At 34.3% G+C, this 26,260-nt stretch overlaps 1 protein-coding gene across 1 annotated transcript; it reads right to left on the bottom strand.

Annotated features, from left to right (window-relative positions):
- Window positions 1–1,519: 1,519 nt before the first annotated feature.
- RIMOC1 (RAB7A interacting MON1-CCZ1 complex subunit 1) lies at window positions 1,520–19,499 on the bottom strand. Its single transcript, XM_074282585.1, has 6 exons — window positions 19,248–19,499; window positions 16,652–16,758; window positions 14,673–14,819; window positions 10,874–11,005; window positions 9,953–10,067; window positions 1,520–6,628 (listed from the first exon to the last, which is right to left on the bottom strand). The coding sequence occupies exons 1-6, from the start codon at window positions 19,351–19,353 to the stop codon at window positions 6,345–6,347; spliced, it is 891 nt and encodes a 296-aa protein (XP_074138686.1). The 5' UTR covers window positions 19,354–19,499; the 3' UTR covers window positions 1,520–6,344.
- Between the last annotated feature and the right edge of the window lie 6,761 nt (window positions 19,500–26,260).

The following is a 26,260-nucleotide window of genomic DNA, read 5'->3' on the forward strand; positions in this document are numbered from 1 at the left end:
ACCCCAAGGAGAACAGAAAGCTACCTGGCTGCCTAAGGAGCCATCCAAGTAGGAAATGAAGCAGGTCAAAGGCTTTCTTGCTAATCAGTAGGGGGATTTGACCCCTTAGTGGCTGCTACATTTCTAGCTTGGATAAGATAGGGAGACCAAATTTGAAAAGAGGAAAATAATTCCTCCACATGCTAACCAAAGAACTATACTGAAATCCCTTTTTTATTGACAATGAATAGTAAATTAAATAAGGGTCAAAAAGACTTCTATGTAATTCAGCCATCTACTTTCAAGCAGAGGAGTAAAAATATGCACAGCTAGTATCCTCTTGAAAAGCTACTTCTGTGCTTAGACTATACTCTCTTGGGAAAAAGTGGGGCAGGAATAGCCCCAACATGGTTCCTTGTAAATATCTGTGATTTTACTGGTTCCTGGTGAGGAAACTACCTCTACAAATGCACATGGACAATAGTTCTGTAACCCCAAACATTCACTCAATGCCAAATCTTTTCTATCTTCACCTATCCCCTTAGTTCAGCAATTCCCTGCCTACCCCTTGCCTGTTATGTAACAGCCTCATTTTTTACCTCCCCGTCCTCAAGTCTCTCACCACTCTTCAATGTTTGATTACTCTATTCAACCAAATCCAATAATTTCATACTGCCTCTACTATTATGTACTATATATATATATATTATATATACTATTATGTTTAACTTGTAAAGCTCTACTCAACAAGACTCTAATCTAGCTTTTCAATTTTCATCACACATTATCAACTCACCATCCTGCATTTTTGTGATTCAGTAAAATCTACCTTCTCTCTGTTCCTTCATGTCTACCCAAACAGGAAGCTTTTCCCAAATTCCTAGTGCTCTTATCTCCCAAAGTACTTTGTATATATTTGTATTTATAAACTTTATGTATTTATGCTGTGTATATTTCTATATATAGTTGCTCCCCTCCCCCAATTAAGATGTAATTAGTAGAAATGACTTTATTCTTGGTAATATTAATCATCAGGACCTAACACAGTATTTGGAATATAAGATACTTCTTTTTGTTTTAATAATTGTGCCCAAAGAAAAATGTAAGCAGGTAGAGAGAAGGCAGATGAATTATGATTGGGTGATTTGGAGCTAATTATATATGATAAACTCCCAACAATCAGCATAGCACACATTCTTTCCCCAGCTTAAAGGAAATTATATAAGGAAAGCTGAGTGGTTAAAAATCAAGTAATGAAATTACACAAGGAAGGCAGAGTGGTGTAGCAGGAAGATGACAGTAAATCATTAAAGATAGTAAATAATTGTATCAAGAACCATGGTTTAAAATAGAATTATTGGAGCCTCTCACTTTAGAGCTACAGATCAACTAGTTCAAAACTTTCGTTTTGCAGTTGTAGAAACTGAGAGTAGAGGTTAACTGATTTAATTTGCCCCAAAGACACAAATTTGTAAAGGGAAGAACTAGAAATACTATTAAATGAAGACAAAGCAAGGTATAAATTTAGATCAATCAATCATTCATTCAACAAGCATTTATTTGGTACCTACAAGATAGGTACAGGGCTAGGAACTTGGTATACAAAGACAAAAATGGAAAATGTCCCTGCCCTCCTTGTATTTACATTCTATCAGAGTTCTCAAAAGTAAAGTACTTATAAATTGGCAAACTCCAAGCAGATAAAGTCATTGTTAATTTATTCTTTTGTAATTCTTGATACTTCAGAATTAATAATAGCCTATAATTGTAGACACATCACCATAGTGTGTCTGGCATAGAGCAAAGCATTTAATAAATGATTGATGAATCATATTGCCTCCTAAGTCCTAAATAGCAACTCATTCCTTCATTCAATCAATGAGCATTCATTTAAGTGTTATTACATACATGCCACTTTTCTAAGTGGCAATACAAAGACAGAAAACAAACAATACCAGTCCTCAAAGAGGTGATATTTTACTGGGGGATGGGGATGGAAGCAGGAAGGAGAAAACACATTATACACATACTTAAATAGAAATAAAATATATAAATATATATATATATATAAAAACTAAATGTTTTTCTCAGTGATATTTTGTTTTTCCAAATACATGTAAAAAGATAATTTTCAACATTCATTTTTGTAAGACTTTGTGTAAAATATTTTTCTCCCTCACTCTTACTTCCTCCCTCCCCAACACAGTAAGCAATCTAATATAGGTTAAATATATACAATCCTTTTAAACATATTTCCATATTTGTCCTGTTGTGAAAGAAAAATCAGACTAAAAGGGGAAAAAAAACATGAGAAAGAAAAAAAAAAGGTGAAAATACTATTCCGCATTCAGTCTCTTTTAATTTCTCTCTGGTCGGAAGGCATTTTCTATCTTAAGTCTATTAGAATTGTCATGGAATTCACATTGTTGAAAAGAGCCAAGTCCATCACAGATGATCATCACATAATTTTGTTATTGTATACTACCATATTGCTTTTGATGGACACTAGAGATGAACGGCAAATCAGAATAGGCTTTCTATAGAACAATGCTTCCCAAGCTTTTTCCACTCTTAGACCCTTTTTCACCCAAGAAATTTTTACATGATCCTGAGTATATATGTATATAAAATAAAATAAAATGTAAAATATTTACTGATAATGAATCAAAATTTCACAACCTCCACATTCAGTTACAAGATGCCATATGGGGTCATGACCCACAGTTTAAGAAGCTGGGCTATGTGAGTTGAAACTTGAGCAATCTTGATGGAAGCTAAGGATACTCTAAGGCAGAGATAGTAAGACTGGGAGAAATAACTTGTGCAGACACTGAGCTAGGTCTTGAAGTTCTGTATGCAGAGGAGAGCAGCTAGGTTATTCTGACCAGAACAAAGGTAGAATATATAGAACATGATGTGCCCCAAACCTGGAAAGACAAGATTGTGAAGAACTCTTTAAAATAGAGAAGTTTCTATTTTATCCTAAGGGCAACAGGAAGATGGCAAATTGGGTAGTAGAGTGACACAATCAGACATGTTTTAGGAATATGAATTGAGAAGCCAAATGGAAGATGGATCAAATGGGGGTGGGGTGGGGGGTGGAAGCAGAGATACCCACCCACTGTAATTAAAAAATCACACAGTAGTTCTCTGCTATACAAGAATTGTAAATGTGCCATAAGGTCCCTCTTAGTTACAGGAATATTTGTCTGACTATTTGTCAGAAGACCCCATGGCAGAGGAGATTCCTAAAACACCGACAGTCCCTTCTTAGAGATTGGAAGTTTAGGGTCCTCCCCATTTATTGCATGTGTAATCTGGAAACAAGTCCACTTCTGCTATCTTTCTCATTGGTAAAAACAAACAAACAAACAAACACATAAATAAATAAATGAATGAATGAATGAATAAATAAATAAATAAATAAATAAATAGGTAGATGAATAAACCCAGAAAATACAAATTTGAATTTGTTTAAAGTTTTGTCACATACAAGCTAATTAATGAAAAACTGGACAACCTGATTTTCAGCCTTTACTGTTTCCTCAACAAAACTACACATTTCTCACATAGCCACACTGGGAAGAAAGCTATTTTGTTCTTATAGAATGACAATTGTTATTATAATAATGCCTCCTTACATCAAATTTTACTATCTCACTCTGCTTCACAACTATGAGATAGGTAGTCAGGTAGTAGTGTTTCTACTTTACAGTCACAGAAACAAGGTTCAGAAAATTTAAAACTTGGCCAAGAGGCCATATTTAATCAATGACAATGGTAAGATTTAAATCTTTTAGTGTGCCTGCTATAATCAAAATAATCACTTGATGAACTCTCACAGTAATAAAGATGGCAAAGTTTACTAAAAAAGATGAACAAACTCTCAAAATTCAAATCAATAAACATTTATTAAACACCTAATATGTACAAGGCATTATATTAAATACTGAGGATAAAGACATAAAACAGTCCTGCCTTCAAGCTTATTATATTCTCCTATAAGTATGTAACATTTATACCTACACACAAACACACACAAATACACACACACACACACACACACACACACACACACACATATATAAGGTAAACCAAAAAAAAATCAAGAGCATCAAAAACCAAGAGGGTGGGGAAGGAGAGAAAACATTAAAATAGATTTTATGTAAATGATGGTCCCTTAACTGACCCCAGGAGAAAAAAAAGAGGTTTCTAGAAGATGGATTAGGGAAGCAGGGCATTTCTAGTTACAGGAGTATGTTATATAAAAGTCCTGAGACAGAGTTTGAAAGCAATTTAAAATTATACTTCAATTAAACTTCCTTTGACCCAATGGTATCACTATTAGTCATACGTTTCAAAAACATCAAATATAGGAAAGGACCCATATTTATAGCAGCAATTTTTGTTATAGTAAAGAAGTGGAAACTAAAGGGATGTGATAAACTAAGGGGGTATAGATGAACAAATTCTGGTTTAAGGACATAATTGTATCAAAAAAATGAAAAAAAGAGTAAGTTCAGAGAAATCAGGAAGGTTTATACGAACTGCTACAGAATGAAATGAGCAAAACCAGAACAATTTATATTACTATAATATCCTAAAGAAAAATGACTTTGAAAGCCTTAAGAACGCTGAGCAATATAATAACCAAAACTCCATACAGTAAGGAAGTATGTCTCCTACTTTCTAAGAGAAAAGTGATGAATTAAAGGAACAAAATGATATACATATTACTTTTTAACATAGTCTGTATGTGAATCTGTTTTGATTCACTACACTTATTACAAGAAAGGGTTGATAGAATTTTTTTTTTGGGGGGGGGAAGATTTATACTTATATTTGAAATAGAGAAAAAGCTAGTTACAATGATGGCAAAAAACAGATAGAATCAATGAAGAGAAAGATGAATGTTCAAAAGGAGACACTAATAAACAAGACAGATTTTAACATGTGAATATATCATATGCTTTAAAAAAGTAAATAAGTGGGATATAAAAAAGGTTTATGATTTCATATGCAATCTTGTTTTCTGTTCTTTGCATATGGAAATGTTCATATCTGCTGGCATTTGTCAAGTTTGGGATGAAATAAATAATTTTTTAAAAGCTAAGAAAGCATATTAGAAGGACATGGAACATCAATAAGTTTGTGAGAAAGCATAGTAGAAGGACACAAACATCAATAAATTTGTGAAGTCAATTAACCAATTTGGTTGGAGCATAGTCTATTAAGGAAATGGAAAAAAGATAGATATATTGTGAAGGTAGAACCAATATGACCTGGCAATTGATGCTATTTTGTTTATCCTTCATTTTCAAAGAGAACCAGTGATATCACAGGATGTCTTGACTCCAGTGTGAAATGGATTTAAGTGAGGCAGAGTTGTACAAAGTCATCATCAGTCTCACTCTCTTCTAATCATCAAAGTTCAATGACAAAAAGCAAGGCAGGATAACTGGCAATGGTCTGGGGTGCCATGCATTATCTTGACATCTTTAATGTAAAGATTGAAGCACCTGCATCAGCCACCTGATGCCACTGGGACAAAATGTCCTCATTGGCCCATCAACACAGACTTCTTGTACTTTGGGGGGACATTGCCCTAACTCACCAACAGGCCAAGCAGTTTGGGGCTTGTTATGCTCCCCCTGATCTGGCCCCTTTGGCCTGGATGGTTTTACTAGGAGGTGGCCATAAAGTATGCTACAGCTTCCTAGAGTCAGAGATGAGAGTTGGGTGATAGACAGACACCAAAAGTAGATGAACATTCTGCAAAAGAGCTTGGCAAGTGTCCTCACACCAAAAGTGCTTATTCTCCCTGATCAATTTATCCATTGGTAGCAATAAGGGAAAAAGAAGAATAATTGATGGCCTATAAGGTTATGAACCTGACCATCTAGAAAGATGGTGGCAACTTCAACCCAACTACAAAAAGTAAGGAAGAAGTGGGTTTTGGTAAAAAGGAATGGGAAGGAATGGACAGAAAACTTACCATACCCTCAAATAACTAAATAAGTTACTATCAGATTCTTAACCATGAGGTATTTGGAAGCTTTCCCATTAAAATTCAGGGTATACTGAAGTCTCTTTTAGAAGTTAGAAATATTCAACAATTCATTTATATAATCAAATTGTCATTTGAGGTATTATTTTAGAAGTTTAAAATTTTTTAAAAATCAATGATATTTATAGCTTAACAGATAAAAACTATAATCGTCCTGCATTGTATAATGTGAGTTAAAATTACATTACTTCAAAATAAGCAAGTTTTTTTTTTTTGTTTTGTTTTTTTCCCAGAGTCCTTGGGGGAAAAAAAAGTATCTTTGTGGAAAAAGAAAAAAATTAGCACAGATTAAAATGGACTAGTGATGACAATGTTGGAAGAAATCTAGTATTTGTTTTGCATTTGTTGTATTCCATGACTGTCCTTTCAAGGGTCCTTCACAAATAGATATGTACTTTCTTAAAATTTTTTCTCCTATTTCTCGAAAATCCAAGGATTCTTCAAGTGAAGTGCTGCTTGTCCCAGGTCCATTAATGTCTATGTCACAATTTTCTGGATCTTCATTTACACAATACTTCAGTCCCCAATAACACATTTCTCCACTGTACATCATGGCCAGCAAATGCGTGTCACTGAACACACCTAAAAAATTCATTTAAGTTGAGATTATAATAATAAAATTAAATTATTTAATATTTCCTTTAAAGATTCTATAATACAAAAAACTTCACATAATCACAATTTGATCAATCAAAACACTTAGTTAAATGACATTCTTTTCTCTATATTTCATTTTTGGAAAATGTTATGTCATAATACAACAAACTGTCAGAGATATACATTTTTATAAAATTTCCAAAATATACAAAGTTTAGCCCAAGATCATAAATCTTTTTCTGCAACACATTATGCAATTCATAGATGCTCAAAATCATGACTTTAAAACATTCCAAGACTTAAGGAAAAAAAAAAAGTTTTTCTACACATTACTGTTTATAACAGTAAAAGGCATTAAAACATTTAGAAATATAAAGTTGATGAAACAAAAACAAGTTTCTAAATGACCAGAATATCCCAATCACTAAATCTAGATCAAGTTTTCAAGTATAATTTATCTGTCATTAATAATTAAGATTTGATGAATTATGAGAAAAATTATAATAAATTTATTCAATAAATGTTTTTTTAAGTATCAACTATGCAGAAAAGCACAAAGAAAGATACTAGGGGTATAAAACAAAAACAGATTAGTCTCTGCTCTCTGTTTATATTCTACTGAAGAGACAAAATGTATACAGAGATGAGTAATAAATGATAATTTGAACAGAGAGCACTAATAACTGAGGGGAGTGGGAAGGCTTCATAGAGGACGGCATGGAAAGGGATATGGAAAGGAAGAAGTATTTGTCAGATAGGCAGTCTCTATAGGGGCAAAGAAGGAACCAATAAAAATGGAGTGACTGATGATGAAAAAAGGAATGACTGGGCAATCAATTAGAGGAAAAATATATGATAATGCAGAGAAGAGAGCCTGGACAAGGAAGGCCACTTCTTTCTAAGAAATTAAACCAAAGGAAAGGAGGTATAGAGGGATTAAACTAGGAGAGATTATAGAGATGGTAACAAATGGGAGGAAAGACTATACTTACTGAATAGGATGAAAAAAGTATTTAAGAAACAGGTTTAGAATAGACACTACAATGAAAACAGTAGAGAATCCATCAGGGAAGAATAAAAGGATCTTTATGAAGCACAGAGGACTCAAATGAGATAAGCACCAGTACACGTAATCTTCATAAGCAGAGTGACTTCTTCCTATTAGCAATTCAAGGGGAAGGTAGATCAGATGACTGAGGACTGTGAACTGACAGGGAATGAACAGGCATTGGGGGGGAGAGAGGGTCTTACAGTAGAGAATATAGTGCATAGCTAACCTGTTAGATACAGAATCAATAAGGTAAAGAAAGGAATGTAAGAACAGAAAAGGAGTGATGAACAAAGAGAAAAGAAAATTCCAGGGTGATTAGAAGTTGAGGTTAGGTTGAAGAACATGCTTATGAAGAGTGAAGAAAATGAAGATGGAAGGATGCAGAAGTATGGCTGAAGGGAATTTTCAGAGTTCAGAAACATGACAGTGGCACAGCTGGGAGAGGAGTGGGAACTCTAAAGTATATAAATGACTGAGAAGGAATAAAGATGTAGGCCCTATAAGCTGAATCAACTATTTAGAGGCAACAAATGTGAAAGATTTATGACTTCATCATTGCCAGAGACAAAGGAACTAAAGTACAGTCAAAGAAAATACCTTACTTTGCCATACATTTAGATAGGCAGGATATTCTCACTTATGTGGAAGTTAAATGACTATTCCTAGTCACACATTTAGTGTCTGTTATATAATTTTTCTGTAAAAAGTATAAAGGTACTTAATAAAGATTAAAGGAATATAATCATTTTGAAAAAGTATAGTTGTACCTGCCATCTAGGGGAGGGAGTGGGAGGAGGAGAGAAAAATTTAGAACAGAAGGTTTTGCAACAGTCAATGTTGAAAAATTACCCATGTTGGGGCAGCTAGGTGGCGTAGTGGATAGAGTACCAGACCTGAATTCAGGAGGACCCAAGTTCAAATATGGTCTCAGACACTTAACACTTCCTAGCTGTGTGACCCTGGGCAAGTCAACTAACCCCAGCCTCAGGGGAGGGGGAAAAATTGCCTATGTATATGTTTTGTAAATAAAAAACTTTAATAAAATTTTTAAAAAGCCAAAACAAAAAAAACAAACAAACAAAAAAAAAGATGATAAAAAAAGAAAAAGTATATAGTCATGCTTTTTCAATTAGGGCATTTAAAAGGTAAAAATCTCTTTTAAGATTTTGGAATTTAGAAACTAAAATCATAGGACATAAAAAAGACAAATGAAATTTAATACTTTGAACTTTGTAAATGAAAGGTACCTTGTAAATAAAAAGCAGAACTTTAATAATCATCATATGCTAGCATAATTCTTTGAAGAAACAAGCCTCTTCACTTTAAACCAAAGCCAATTTTTTTAAAGCCACGAATTTTAACTTCATCAGAATAAATAATGGGATAGTTCATGGGAATCTTAATTTAGACAAGCTGAAAATATGAAAATCTATTTTTATACAATGATAAATCACGGAATAATCATTCACTTGAAATGAAGGTCAACAAAGTCTAATTATAAAAACTTGTCATGTCTTGCAGAGAACTGCCAATAGTTTGAAAGATACAATTTATTAAATATTACTCCAAATTCACAATTTGTATAGCAGCATTTTAAGAACTAATGGTGAATGCTGAGCCTCACTCTGCTCATCTATTAACAAAAGGATGCAGCCAGCACCAGGAGCCTTACCACAGTGTGATGCGGCAATGCTTTGAAGCCCTTAAAGTTCTATGTATATGTGAGCTATGGTTATTATAAAAATCACTTATTAAAGTTAGTTTAAAAGGAATCTAATTCATTCTGTTTTCTGTTCTTCAATGGGAAATTCCATTCCAAATCTGATCTAAATATGTAGTTCTCACAACTGAAGAGAACTGTTGCTTATACTATCACAGATTTTCTATCTGCTTCCAGAGAGAGAGAGATTGAATGCAGATAGAAGCATACTGTTTTTACCTTATTATTTTCTGTCTCATGGTTTTTCCCTTTTGCTCTGATTTTTCTCTCCCAATATGACTTATAAAAAAATGTAAAAAAACAAAAAGAGAACATTCATGTATGATCTAAAAAGAAATTTAAAAATAATACTAATTTCATAGATTTCTAACATTATGAGAAATCTCTCACCTTCAGTTAAATTCTAAGAAAAAAATATTTTGGCATCTAGTCACTTTTACCTAAGCATAATTTTATATATCTGGCTCCCAATAATATCCAAAAATGCAATATACATAGAATTTTAAAATTTTAAATAAACACATAAAGATCACGCTACCTTCACTAAGTAACTTTGCTGTATCCATGTCTTGAAAAGAAACATCTTCATTCAGTTGAGGAGGGCATCGAAAGTCAAACATCTGCAGCAAGTAATTGACTCCATCAGTGAGGCACTAAAGTAAAGTAAAAAATTATACGTTACATGCCAAGTCACAAAAATTTTAGACATTAACTTTGGTGGTTCATGCTCATTTTAATGGCATAAAGTCATTTTATCACTACTCAAAATGTCCATGATATAATAACATAAAACTAGCCATGGCAATTATTAAGAAAAAAAAAAAGTTAATGCTTCCATTAACAAAAAGACTACACCCAGCAAGACCTAGCTCTGTTGAATATTGACTTTCTGGATTATTGCTAGGTCAGATCCTTTCCTGATAATTGCTTCTAAATATATATAGCAATTACATAAATATTTGATGGTATTAGCCATCAAAACATCAAGTACTCAGGAAATGGTTTTGTTTGTTACAATAACACTTGGCACATTCCGTAAATTAACAAAACCACCCAATCCTAGAACTCAAAGAGACATTGAGATCATCAAATAAAGTTCCTTGACTATCCTTCTCCCTCCACATATGACCTATCCAGACTAAAAAATGCATTCCAAGGGGAAGACTTCACAACCTCCATAAAAAATAATGTCGATATTTAAATGTCAAAAAATTGTTATTTATTGCCAATCTAAATCCTGATTGTTATAGTATCCATTTCTTCTTTTCTTTTGTTAGAACCACTAAAAAAGGACTGTAAAAGTCGATAAATCTTATTTAGTCAAACATGTTTGGGTCTGACTAAATATAGGCATAAAGATTAATACATTTTACTTATAATAGAAAAAAAAAAAAGAAGTGTTCTTGAAACCTATAATCAATACCATACAATATATCCATAATGACAGACAGCTTTTTACCTTTTTAAGCACAGCTGTATTTGTTGACTGCCACTCTTCTCTTGCTGTGACAGTATGGCAATACATATAGAGTAAAGCTCCTCTTCTCCAATAAAGGCATTCTAGTAGTTCTGGGCCAAGCATATCAGAGTGCTAAAAGAAAAAATTATGGAATGAAGAAATTTTAATTTTCACATGGCTTACAATTTTTTTTTTAATCAACCAAATTTTACATCAACACTTGTACCTCATAGTGTTAAACATACAAAAAAAAATGCATTTTGCACAATGGTAAAATATGGAGTACTCATTCACTTTAAAGAAGAATTATTCTTACTAAAATATTTACATTAAGTTCTTCTAAGATAGCTTTTTCCCAACCTAATTTGTCAATGAAATACTTTGGGGCTTGAAATATTTTGAGAAAAACCTATAAGTGATAGAGCAAGAGGTCTAGAAGAATGGATCATCTCTGATCTAAAAGTAGGAACAGTATTTGTTCTATTTCCATACATTCCTCTTTTCCTTTGAAATATTAATTGGGAAAACATCATTAATATAAGCATTTTCCTAAAGAACTGTATAGAATAGAATGATAACTCTGTGCAATGAAGTTGGAAATACAACCTTAAAAATTTAAAATACACTTCTGTGTCTTCAATTATACTCAACTTTGCAGGAACTCATCTCTTGCCTAAAATGTAGCATGTTATCATTATTTATTTATTCCACTGAAATATATCATTATTTATTTATTTCAGTTCCTCTGAAATAAAGTAATGAAACATGAAATGAAATATGTAATCAAAAAAGCTTGAGGGCAAATTTTTTAAAATAAATCTATTTTAAATGAAACCTGAGAGGCAGTATGACTTAGTGGATAGACTATTGGATTTAGTATCAGAAAAACCCGGGTTCCATGACTGACCTTGATTCACAAATCCTGGTCAAAGGCACCCTTTGAATATTCGGGCCCAGCCCCCATCAGCTCAGCTTCCCCCAGCCCTCACTTGATCTGAGCTAACTGAAAAGCCCACCAGAACTTGGAACTGCCCACAATCTTTTGGGTATAAAAGAGGTGAGCCAGAACTCCCTCATTGCAGGAGCCCTCCCAGCCAACAGATGGTATTCTTCCAGCCATGTAAGGGTTCCTACCCATCCAACAGCCACCTTTGGCCCTGGCGTCTTTCTAACTGAGCTTTCCTTCCAAATTCCTACAATAAACCTTTTATTTATCAATCTAAAAACAAACAAACAAAACAAAAACAAAACAAAACAAAAAAAACCCTGGGGTTCAAATTCAGCCTCAGATACTAAATAAGTGACCATGAACAAATCCCTTCACTACTTTGTTTCTTCATCTATAAAATGAGAATTGTACTCAACAGTATCTGAAATCCTTTCTAGCTCTAGATGTATGATTTTTAAACAGCAAGTTTAAAAAAATCTAATATGAACAATCCTTGTGATGGTATTAGAATGTCACTCCCTAATAGTTTTATGAATTTAGGTTTCTATAATAGATGAATTTTCTTTAGGATTTTCTTAAAGCAAGATATTTTTATGTTAGCTATAAAAAGACATTCAATAAAGTGATATTAAGAAAGAAAACCACTAATTAGCATTCTTTGTGAGAAAATAAAGAATACTAAATTTTGCAAAATAATAATCATATTTAAAAAAATTTTTAAATGGTTCTAATGCATTTTTGTTTTACTAATATTCTAAAATATGTAAAATATAAAAATGAGAAACTTGCATAATCAGGTTGCAATAAAATTTTGTTTTTCTTAACATTTTACATTTTTTAAAATTTAACTTAATTTTTTTTGGTTAACAAACTTATTTTCTCTTCTCCCTATTCCCCTGCCAAATAATTAAAATAAGTTTAAAATAAAACCCCTACAAGAAATAATTTTCAAGCCAAACAAATTCCTCTGTTGGCCATGTCTAAAAATATATGTCTCACTTTGTATTTTGTAAAGCCATCATTTCTCTGGTAGGAGGTGGGCATAGTGCTTCAGCTCTGTTCTCTGGAATGCTTTGTCACTGCATTGATAAAAGTATGCATGTATGTATGTGTGTATGTGTGTGTGTCTTTTGCTAACTTTAAAGCATGATATAAAAGTTACCTATTATTATTCCCAATTCCTCTGACATCATCTAATTCTTCATATTTAATGTCTTTATAAACTTTAGCTACATTCATACATCATACTTTGTTTACCCATTCTCAGTAAGTGGTCAACCCCTTAGTTTCCAGTTTTTTATTGTTACAAAAATGATGGCTATAAATATTTTTATATATGGGTCATTTTCCTCATTCTTTGAGGTATAGGCCTACTAGCGGTTTTGCTGAGTTAAAGGGTATATATGCTATCATGACTCTTTGAGCAATTTCTAATTTCTTTCAAAATGATCTGCAGCTCCATTATCAGTGTACTGTTGTGCCTCCAATATTTGTCATTTTCCTCTTTTACCATCTTTGCCAATTTGATGAGTAATGAGGTGAAATTTCAGAGTCGTTACAATGTTCATTTCTCAATTATTGATTTAGAACATTTTTCATATGGTTTTTTGCTACCTTGGATCTCTTCCTTTGAAAATTACCTTTTCACATACTTTGACCACTGATCTATTACAGTAAGCCTCCAAGTCTTACAAATTTCAATCAGGTCTTTATATATCTTAGCTAGAATAACTTTGTCAGAATAACTTCCTAAGTAGGTTTTCCTCCCTCCCCCCCATTGCTTGTTCCCCTTCTAATTTAAATTGGATTGATTTTGTATGTATAAAAAGATTTTAATTTGATGTAATCAAAATCATCCATTTATATTCTATAATCTTTTCTATCCTTTTTCAGGGAGAGTAATCCTATCTCAAGATCAGAAAAAGTTTTTTCCTTGTTCCTCTAATTTCTTTATAAGAGCATTGGTCTAAATCATGTATTGATTTGGAACTTATCTTGGAGTGAAATGTTAATTTAGACTTAATTTTTGCCAGACATTTTTCTGAGTAATTTTTGTCAAATATTGAATTATCATAATAACTGGGCTCTACTGATGCTGAGTGAAATGAGCAGAACCAGAAGATCACTATACACTTCAACAATACAGTATGAAGATGTATTATGATGGAAGTGGATATCTTGTATGAAGATATATTATGATGGAAGTGGATATCTTCACATAAAGAAGATCCAACTCACTTCCAGTTGATCAATGATGGACAGAAACCACTACACCCAGAAAAGGAACACTGGGAATTGAATGTAAACTGTTAGCACTACTGTCTTTCTACCCAGGTTACTTATACCTTCAGAATCCAATTCTTAAAAGTGCAACAAGAAAATTGGATTTACACACATATATTATATCTAGGTTATACTGTTACACATTTAATACGTATGGGATCTAGGGGAGGGAGTAGAGGGAGGGAGGGGAAAATTTGGAAAAATGAATACAAGGGATAATGTTATAAAAAAAAATTATTCATGCATATATGCTGTCAAAAAATTTTTATAATTATAAAATTAATAAAAAAATAATAACTGGTTTCTATGAGTTTATACAATACTCTACTACTGTTTTTGTTTGCTTTTATATGTTATGAATCTAATAAGCTCTGCTGACCAACCTCTCTGCATTTTAACTATCAACAAGTCATTTTGATAAATATTGTTCTGCAGTATAATTTGAGATCTGATACGGTCTTCCTATTCAATCTTTACTCAAGATATAATACATAACATAGGGATAAGAATAATAAAAGTTAAGGATTATCCATGTTTCAATATGGTTCAAAGTAGCTCTATACTCACTTTTGCATGCATATTAGTTTCTTTAACTGCAACTTCTGGTTCTGAAAGAATAGTGATTAACTCCTTTACTTTTGGTAAAGAAGTGTCTTCTGGAAAATCTTCATCTACCAGCTTATTCTCTTCATAATATGTCATATCCAATATAGCCTGCAGAAATAGGAGGGGAATGGAATGGGAAGAAGGTATTTAATTAGGGAATTCAAACTCAAAGAGATGATTTTTCTAAATATGTGATATACAATATGAGTTGGTAACTGATAAGGAGAAACTAACAAGCAAAAACAAATGGAGCTAACATATTAGGCAGAGATTTTGTAATCAAAACCATCCATTTCATATTACATAATCTTTTCTATCCTTTTTAGGGAAAGTAATAATACAGTTATAATTTCTCCCTAAAGCAACTATGTAAGCCCCTTTTGAATTTCCTGAGAAATAAGACTTAGTCCATAAAAAATTCAGTTTAATATTTAACATGTATACCTGGTCAACCTGCCATCTGGGGGAAGGGGTGGGGAGGAGGGAAAAAGTTGGAACAAAAGTTTTTGCAAGTGTTAATGCTGAAAAATTACCCATGCATATATCTTGTAAATAAAAAGCTATAATTAAAAAAAAAAAAAAGAAAGAAAGAAAGAAAGAAAAGAAAAGAACTTTGACCAAAAAAAAAAAAAAAAGAAAAAGAAAAAAATTCAGTTTAACAATATTCAGTTCCTATCATGTATAAGCACTGATTGCACTGGGCAAGATATGAACTCAAGTGGTCTCTCCATCTCTGGACATTTAATCTAATGAAGAATAGGATTCATATAAATATCAACTGTAGAAAGTAATAACTGAAAAATTATCAAAGAGTATTATCAACAATACTATATAAGGATATATTCAACAACGATACTATATAAGGATATATTCTGATGAAAGTGGTTATCTTCAACAAAGAGAGAAGATCTAATTCAGTTCCAATTGATCAATGATGGACAGAATCACCTATACCCAGAAAAGGAACACTGGGAAAAGAGTGTTAACTGTTTGCATTTTTGTTTTTCTTCCCAGGTTATTTTTACCTTCTGAATCCAATTCTCCCTGTGCCACTACTGTTCGGTTCTGCACACATATATTGTATCTAGAATATACTATATAAGACTGCTTGCCATCTAGGGGAGGAGGTGGAGAGAGGAAAGGGAAAAGTCGGAACAGAAGTGAGTGCAAGGGATAATGTTGTAAAAAAAATTACCCAGGCATATGTTCTGTCAATAAAAAAGTTATAATTTTAAAAGGAGGAGGAGGAAGAGGAAGAGGAGGAGGAAGAGAAGGAGGAGGAGGAGGAGGAGGAGGAGGAGGAGGAGGAGGAGGAGGAGGAGGAGGAGGAGGAGGAGGAGGAGGAGGAGGAAGAGGAAGAGGAAGAGGAGGAGGAAGAGAAGGAGGAGGAGGAGGAGGAGGAGGAGGAGGAGGAGTAAAGCCAGGTCCTATGCTTTGAGGGTCTGAGGGTTTGTTTTTTTTGGGGGGGCAGAACAAAACTGTCTTTAACCTCCTTCTCTCCATTCAACAAAAAGTGCTAGAAATTATCTTTTTGTTCATTTCCCACATCAATTCCCATCTTACCTAGAAAATACTTAACAAATATTTCCATATGCCTGCCATCTAGGGGAGGGGTGGAGGGAAGGAGGGGAAAATTCGGAACAGAAGGGAGTGCAAGGGATAATGTTGTAAAAAATTACCTATGCATACGTACTGTCAAAAAATGTTATAATTATATTATAAATTATGTGTATATATATATATGCATATATATATATAATTATATAAATTAATAATAAAAAATGTAAAGAACAAATATTTCCATATAATAAGAGCACTTCAACAAGCAAAATGAAACATAAATTTTGACCAATTAACTAGCTTTATCTAACACTTGAATACATACATACATACCCACCACCCCCATTACACAAGAAGTTTATTTTAACAAATTAATCTACCTGTGTGTAAAGCTTTATAAGAATTGATGGATTCACATTTTCTTCATCTTCTTCACAAAGGACTTTTAATTTCTCAAGAGAAGTAGAAGCCTGAATTAAAAATATGTCTGTTAAGAAGAAATGAGTACAATAGTTATTCAGTAGCTCTGCCAAAACAATTTTTAAAAACCTTCTTAATTATCTCCCTTTATTCTCCCAAAAGTATGGTTTTATAGTTTATCTTCTGTAATAGGACTATCACTAGTTCCACCTTGTGCTTTAAAGATAATATTAGTAGCAAAACATTTCAAACTTTGCTTTTTCTTGTAGGTCTGGTATTTTTCTGCAATATTTCTTTTATAATATTATCCCATTTTAAAATGTTTAATAATCATAGTTAAAAGTTTAATTGCATGGTAATAATTACATACATTTGATGGTTTCCATTTAAAAGAAATAAATTTCTTTTAAAACTCAAAACCATCTTCTGCCAGGCTACAGATGAGGAGATATATAAATATATAAAAAGCACTTTTGTTAACCTCTTTTTCAGTTTTAATGTAACCATTTTTCTTTCAAAAAACTATAGGAGAAACAAATTAGGATAATGCCATTGTGATGTCCCTCTCAATAAAGGTATTTTTTCATTCCACTCTACTTTAATTTTTCTTTCTTTGTCTAACTTAACACTACCTTACCTTATTCCTTTTCTTGCTATTCTGTATATCCCTGTCCATTCATCCAAGGTTCCTAGGAATAAAATAGATACTATGGGCCTCTAAGAGTAAATGATGACTAATGGGAGAAAGGCAAGAATAAGTCCAGCAATCAGTAGTTCCCTTGTTATCTCTGGACATAAACAATTACATTAATGACACCTTTGTTATACATTTTGATATCTTTGAAATATACAATGTGTGATTAAAAATCGTAAATAAAAAAACTTTTGGAAACATAAAAGTATACAACTTAAAAGGCATCACTACCAACATGAGTTGATATATGAGTGTGAAACAATTCAGAATAAAAATAACTTAGTACTGAATTTCTATTAATAGAAGCAATTTATCACTGGATTTCACATAAACTTTTATAATTCAAATTTCAAAAACTAGTAAATGGGGAAAAGGACACTAAACCAAACTATAAGAAATAAATTAAAATCAGAACTATTTAGCTTAAACACATAATCCATTGAAACAAATTTCTCAGCCCTTCCATAAAATGAAAAAGGCTAAGCTTTTTCCTTTCTTTCAAATTGACTTCTAGCTTCAAAAAATATCATTGGCAGACAATTATAGTCAGATTAAACTGTTCTTGTTGACGCTAGATAATGATGTTACTTATTCAACAATTACACATTCATTTGGCACCTACTGGAGTCAACATTTATGAAGAGTTTATTATGTGCAAGGCTCTGTGCTGAAGATTGAAAAGTCGTCAGTAAATGAAGGGGTTTAATTCAATCTCTAAAGTCTTTTCCAGCTCAATCTATAATCCATCTGGGCCTAACTTCTGCTTCAGCTGAGTCACCACAACCACTCCCATTTAAAAACTAGTAGGTTGGATACATTCATAAAATTTTAGTTCTGAAGAAAAGGCATGTTGAAAATCTTTTAGATAAGTAATTGACTTTTATGGTGTCAAGGACCTAATGGCAGTCTAGTAAAACCTAAGGACCCCTTCTCAGAATGTTCTTAATGCCTGAAATTATGTGTATATATATGTGTGTGTGTGTGTGTGTGTGTGTGTGTGTGTGTGTGTGTGTGTGTGTGTGTATGTGTGTGTGTGTATTCATACAAATATGTGAATTGTTGCTGTTGAGTCATTTTCAGTTGTGCCCAACTCTAGTGACCCCATTTGGGGTTTTTTTAAAGCAAAGATACTAGAGTGATTTGCCATTTTCTTCTTTACCTCATTTTGCAGATGAGGAAACTAAAGCAAACAGGGTTAAATAATTTGCCCAAGGTCACAAGCTAATAAGTATCTGAGGCTGGATTTGAGTTCAGGAAGACTCATCTTTCTAACTTCAGCCCCAATACTGTGTCACCTGGTTCCCCTAGCATTACACTATGCATTTACATATATATATATATATATATGTATATATGTGTGTGTGTGTGAATGTGTGTGTATGTATATATATGTGTGTGTATATATGTATATATACACATTTGTATAGTTATATAAAATGTGCATAATATGTAATTAAAATTTGCATACATTTACATATGTATAAGCCATTGCATATGTACTGTATGTGTTTATGTGTATTTCTAGTGTGTATGTGTGTACATATATGTATGTGCGTGCGTTCACACATACTTACAGAAAAACCAATTATACCGCAATTTTTTCCCATCCAAGTCCTCGGATAGTCCGGGGACGCCCGGTTAAGAACCCCCGATTTAGGCCAAAGTTTTCATTTGCGGCCCAAAAAAGTAAGTGACCCGTCAAGATCACAGTCCCCCGGTGGGGGACAGGGAAGTGAAGCCTGGAAGGCACCTGGGGCGTTCCGTAGGGCTTCCGTCACAGATGACGGACCAGCCCTGCTCCCCTCGGCTCCCTCCAGCTGCATCCCCTTTCTCCGCCTCCTCTCCCCTCCCCTGCCTCTCACCGTCTCCGCCGGCAGCGTCGCGGAGCGGCAGGAGGCGAGCCAGGGCCCCGTTCCCTCGGAATCCCATCAGGCGGGCCACGCTACAGCCCTCCCCGATGGCAGCCATGACGACCCCGCAGCTCTGGAAGGGGCGCCGGGCGTGGGTCCGTCACGCGGCAGGGGCGGTGACCAGCGAGGATCACCTGATCTGCATGAGAGAGGAGGGCCACAAGCGCCAGAGAACTGGGAGAGGAGGAAGAGGAGGAGAAAAGAAAGCTTGGACCCAAGCCTAGTGAAGGAAGGTCAAACCCGTCCCGTCCCGTCCCGCCCCGCCCCATTCCCCCCCCACACTCCCTTTCCACCCAACCCTAGCAAGCCCCAGGGGCTTCTCCAGACTGAAACGAGAGCCGAATGGCGGAAACGCTAGGACACACCCCTTCCCCGCCTTCTCCTCTCCACCAATAGAAAGCCGCTTCCAGCCCCACCCTAATCCTGACCCTATCAAAAGGCTGCGATGGCCCAGAAAAGGGGCCGTGAGGTAGTTGGACCTCTGCAGCCTGGCAGGAGTTAGGAAACCACGCCCAAAGCAGGAGGTTGTCCCCTGGCCCTGCAGAAAGTCGCTGCAAGAGTTGTGCAAAAAAGCGCAGCCTGCTGAGCCTCAGTAATAATTACATTAATAGTAACTGAAATATAGCACCTGAAGTTTCAAAGAGCCTTACAGATATTCGCATTAATAACAGTAATAGTTAACACTTATATAGTACTTATGTGCCAAGCACAGCTCAGAATCTTATAAATATCACCTCGATTGACCTTCACAACCCCAGAGATAGATGCTATTGCTCTCCTCATTTTACAATTGAGGAAACTAAGACAAACAAGTTAGTATCTGAGTTAATATCTGAGGTCATATTTGAAATCAGGTCTTCCTCAAACCAACCCCGCCCCCATCTGTCTATCCACTGCACCACCTAACTGTTGGGATACTTACTTCAGTACTCAAGGATGCACTCTTAAGTTTCAGAGCAGGTGTAGACCTGAAAACGTAATAACCATAATTATAAAATATTATAATACGTTATTATATAAAACTTATAAAAGCTTTAAAGCTGTAATATGTATGATATTTCATTTGGTTCTCATGAGGATAGAAGGAAAAGAATAAGGAAGAAAGGATTAATTTATTAAAGATCTATGTGCTAGACAATGTGATAAGCATTTTACAAATATTACTTATATGATGCTCACATCAACCCTGTAAGATAAGTGTTAGTATTATTCCCTTTTTATAGTTGAGGAAGCTGAGACAGACAGATTGTGACCTCCTGAGACTCCAGGAGCAGTGCTTTGTCTACTACTTTCAACCCTTAGGTGACATGCAGGTGCTATTAACCCCATTTTTCAGGTGAGGAAACAGGCTGAAAAAAGGTTGAGTGATTTGTCAGGGTTACACAGCTGTTATGTACCAGAAGCTAGATTCAAACTAGCCAACAAGTATTTTTTGAGCAGATCTTCCCTGTATTCTGTAGGGCCTTATGTTCTAGAAGGGTTGTATTTATATTTGTCCTATAATATTTACAAAGCTCTTTCTAAAGTACTATACTGTGAATTAGGCATAAGACACTCTCCCAGACTCCTAAGAGCTTACAGTCTGATTCAAGAAATAAGGGAAAATTGTACTGCATTTTAATCTTGGATCTAGTTGACACTAGAAAAAATATTTGTTAAATTAAACGTAGATCATAAGTTAAGAGCTAGAAAAGTCCTTAGAGTTCATCCAGTATAGCTAATAGGGTTACAGATTAAAGAAAGGAGAGCCAGAAAGTTTGTTCAAAGTCACAAACACAGGAAGTAAATGGGATCCAGAAAGTTTACTCAAGGTCACAAACACAGGTAGTAAATGGCAGAGCTGAGACTGAACCAGGTCTCTCTTTTTCCTTTCTCTTTTTTCTCTTCTGTCTCCTTTGACCTTTTACCCAAAGCTGGTTCTTCTACAGCTATCCAAAATCCCCCTTTTCTGTATGTGCTCCCTTGAAACTTCCTTTCTCAGAAAGCAGAAAATGATTCTTTGAAAATTAGAATTGAGTAAAGGGAAACCAGTGAAGGTATAAGAGACTAAAAAATAACAAAACAAAGTATAAGAAATGAACAAATGGAAGATAATGTAAAACATAGGAAAAACAACTGACCTGGAGAATAGACAAGAAGAAAAAACATAAGAATAAGTGGGCAACCTGAAAACTGTGACCAAAAAAAGAACCTTGACACAAAAATGCAAGAAATAATCAAAGAAAATTATGCTAAAGTGATAAAAACAAGAGGGAAAACAGATCCTATAAGGAAAACACAGAGGATCATTTTTCTTCTATCCTCAAAAAGTACTTACTTGATCCATTCATTCATACACTATATGGAAATATATTCTATATTTCTTCTCTTTTTTTGGTATCTAAACTCTTTGAATTGGGCCATCTGTAACCTCGTCTCCTCTTTTCTATGGCCATAAGTGATAGAGTATATGTATTGATAGAGAAAGTTCCCTATATCAATGAAGTCACAGGTCCAGTCCAAATGTTTGAGTATAGATTGGGAAATATATAATGACGATAACAGAAAAATACAGATGGAGAAAGCAATAGAGATAGATAGATATAGATTAGTTTAATCGTAGAATTCAAATTCTGGAGTAAGCATAGAATAGAAAGTCCACAAGATACCACATAAGGTGTCTTGTCCCTATCTAGGAAGACACTCACACCTTCAGGTTCATGGGTAGACTCTCTGGTGCCCTCCTCTGGTCAGTAAGTGCTTCTCCTTTCCCCTATCTTGGCTAAGCACTTCATCAACCAGCCTATGGTGACAAACACAGGCTTTTCCTACCCATTGAAAAGAGGTATTTGGTGTAAAGTGCAACAAGGAAAACAAAAACACACTTGTCAGATTAGCTAAAATTATTGAAGGAGAAAGTGACAAATGTTGAAGAAGATGTGGAACAAATTGGGACAGTAATTCATATTGTTAGTGAAAATGTGAACTGATCCAACCATTTTGGAAAGTAATCTGGAATTATGCTCAAAATTTTATTAAAATGATATCTATTGACCCAGAAATTGAATGTCTTTTTCTCAAGATGACTACTAGAAAAGGAAAGGAATCTAAATGCTTTAAAATATTTAAAGTGTCTTTATAGTAACAGAGAACTGGAAAATGTAGGTCTATCCATCAATTGGAAAATGTCTGAACAAGTTGTGGTATATGATTGTGATGGAATACTACTGTGCTTTAAGAAATTGTGGACTTGATGATCTTAGAAAACATGGGTAGATTTGCATGAAATAATGAAGCATGAAATAAGCAGAATCAATCGAATGTTGTATGTAATAACATATAATTTAAAGAATAACTTTGAGTGACCAAATCATTTTGACTATTATAAATATCCAAATTAACTATAAAAGATACATGAAGGAAGATACTATCTGCATTTGGAGAAAGAACTGATAAGTAGAAGTGTTAGGTTCTTACTAAGTGCTAATGAGATAATGAGATATTAGGTTTTTACTAAGTGCTAAGTACTTAACAATTCTCTAGTTCCGGCCTTTACTGGGAGTTTTATCTGTAAACTCCTGGGGAGGAGCAAGTTCATTGGTTGAAGTAATTTTTCCCAGAAGCCCTTGCATTATCCCTCGCCCATTCTCTGGGAGGATAAAAGAGGGCGGCACTCCAGAGATAGAGGGTCTCTGGTCTGGACCAGACTTGAGGCGGCCCTCCGAAGGAAAGAAGAGTCTCTGCTCTAGGTCAGAGTTGAGGCGGCTCTTTGGAGGGAAAAGTCTCTGGAGACAATAGCACATTACATAGAAGTATGTATATAATGGCTTTTACACACATATATATTTGTGCCTAATGATAATCATCTTCAGATAAAGTGGGAAGTTAAGCTAAAAATTGGGAGGGGGGAGGAAGAAAGTTACATGGTAACTTTATTACATAATTAAAAGGAGTAGCAATTTATACAAAATAGATTAACTTATGTGTCCCTGGGCAGCATATCTGTTTACCAAGAAGCAAGATGGCTAAATTTGGTAAGGCTCATCACTGCATTAATTGCAGGATGATGAATTTTTCAGTAATTGGAATTCACAAAGATAATATGTTAAGTTATAAATGAGTTATACTTAACCTATGTTGATAGCAGAGATTTTCTCTCTCTGCCTCTGTCTCTGTCTCTCTGTCTCCGTCTCTATCTCTCTCTTTGAATTCTAGTTCCTTTAAGTCAAATACAAGATTTTCTACAACAAAAAAAATCTGTGTAACTACTATAAATGGATTCAAGAAGGGCTTAAATCATTTCAAATATGTCATATCCAAAGGTAAATTAAAGATGTTTAAAGTAAAGCCCAAACTTCTCAGGGTTAGAAACAAAAACAAAAACAAAAAACTTGCTTCAATGTCTGATCTAGCACAGCATTTCTAATTTCACAATCTCTTCTTTCCTTTCCTTTCTCCTCACTCTAAGGAACAATGTGTTAGGTATGTGGGGTACAAAGGAAGGGCTGCCATTTTTGAATAGGTGCAGTTTACCAAGATAGGCAAGAGAACTATTATAGATTTAAGGAGAGGATAGTATAAGGAGATCACTTATTGATAAAGATGGCCATTGCCTTAAGGAAAGACCTTTTTTAATGGTGTCTTTCAACTGTATAAGCTCAGCATTATGTCAAGCTCTCTTACCTCAGTCATTTTCAAAAAGCCATCATCACAGGATCACAGAATGTCAGATGGCAAACACTTTGGGATTATCTAATCAGACAACTACTTCACACACAAAATTACTCTAAACCCAGAGAGATTAAGTGATTGCCCCAGGTCATATAGTTCATAGATAGCAGAGTTCCGACTTGGACTAAGATTTCCTAATTTCCCTTTATTTTCTTTTAATTATCTCTTGATAATTAATAATAATTATATAATTAATAATAATAATATCTCATAAATCCTCTTCAACAAATGAAGGGGCTAAGGACAGAGTAGTTATGAGTTAATATCCTTACCTGGGCCTAAGACACAGTTGTAGGATTTGAAAAGGGAGCAAGAAGGATGTTTTAAAGTGGGATCTTAAATTTAAATAAGCAGAATTTGAGCCTAAACCCTAGAGAGTAAATAAATTAGTAGTAGTAATAATAGTGATAACAATTCATAGATATAGTCCTCTCAGGCTCATAAAGCACTTTTCTTACAGCAATTATATAAGGTAGATAGTACAAATGTTGATATGCTCATTTTAAAGATGAAAAAATACAATTAATAGTCATCAGAAAAGTTTTAAGTTAATAGTATCCTCAGGGAAAATTGAGGGTATAGAACTTGGACAATTGAATAAATTGTACCATCTAGGCTAGCATAGATAGTATTGAAGATCTGAACTTTTTTTTCTCTACATAGACACTCTTGCCCCATCTATAAAATTAGCAATTCATATTGCCAAAAATTAACCTTAAATTTAAATTGTTTAAGTAAATTATCACCATAGATTTAGAGCACAGAATAAATAGGGATCCAATAAAAGAGAATCATCAGAGTAGTAGATAGCATAATAGATGGAGGACTGGCCCTGGAATCAGGAGTACCAGTGTTCAAATCCAGCTTCAGACACTTACACCCAGGACGAATTCCTTAGCCCTGATGACCTCAAAAAAGAGTCTCCTGCTACTGTTGGGGGGGGGGGGGGGAAGAAGAAGAAGTTTTGGCACTTAGGTCTATTAGCAGTCATCTGATGCTTTCTAATGTAGAAAGTCAGCATGGTGCAAAGACAGGGACATTGGGCACTAAAAGGCATCAAAATTTAGATCAATGCAATGACCAGTCTTGGTTTCAGATGACTGATGATTGAATATATCTTTCAATAGAGAGATGGTAGACTACAGATGTGGAATAAGGCATACAATGTCAAAGATAACCAATGTTTCAATTTGCTTAACTGCATTTTTTTTTTTGATACAGGAAAGATTTTTTGAGGGGAACAGTATTATTGGTAAATGAGAGTGATTTTTAAAAAATAAACATTTCCTTCCCACCTAGAAGAAGGAGGAAGAAAAGGCAGAGAAAGAGAGGAAGGAAAGAAGGGAGGGAGGGAGGGAGGAAGGAAGGAAGGAAGGAAGGAAGGAAGGAAGGAAGGAAGGAAGGAAGGAAGGAAGGAAGGAAGGAAGGAAGGAAGGAAGGAAAAGAAAGGGAGGAATGAAAGGAAAAAAAGTATGGAAGGAAGGAAGGAAGAAAAAAAGGGAGGAATGAAAAAAAGTATGGAAGGAAGGGAAAGGTAGGAAAGAGGGAAGAAGGAAAGGAAAAAAAGTCACTGGACTTGGACTTAGAATCATAGGAATGATGTCTCTGGTATTACAAAAAGTTTCCATTGCACAACTTTCCTGTGATTTAAATATAGATCTCCCAAACTAGTAAAGCACTTGTCACTAGTGTAGATATTTTGCAAATTTGTAGACCTCCACTTTCCATTCTACATCTAACTTCTCTATGCCTGATGACACCCTTTGTGAGGACAAGATACTCTGCAAATATCAGCTTTTATTAATGTTTTCTCCATCTTCCATTGGTTCTTTTTGTGGACAGTTCATTTATTTGTTCTGGTTTAAGTGAGAAGTCCATTCATGTAATTCTCTTCAATCAAGATAATTAGAATAAATGGATTTGTTTCAGCAAAAACAGTCAAACCAATTCTGTAGTCTTTAACAGCTAAACAATGATATTATTGTTTAACATTTCATATTTCCACGAGAACTATTTCTCAAGACTTTGCCAACATTTAGCTTAATTTTCCGATAGTGTACATATTTGCAATAAATTTAAGTGCAAATCCATAGTTTAATTCACTGAGTTAGCTATGCTACCTTGTTTCTCTAATAGTAATGAGAATGTGCACTCTTGGCATACAATCAGATTGCCTGGACTTTAAATGTCATTTAGATTTTTCCATGACCAAGCAAAAATAACAATACTCACTAGCTAAGAGGAAGGAGAGCAAT

The sequence above is a fragment of the Sminthopsis crassicaudata genome, chromosome 1 (genome assembly GCF_048593235.1).
Source record: "Sminthopsis crassicaudata isolate SCR6 chromosome 1, ASM4859323v1, whole genome shotgun sequence".
Classification (NCBI taxonomy): Eukaryota; Metazoa; Chordata; class Mammalia; order Dasyuromorphia; family Dasyuridae; genus Sminthopsis; species Sminthopsis crassicaudata.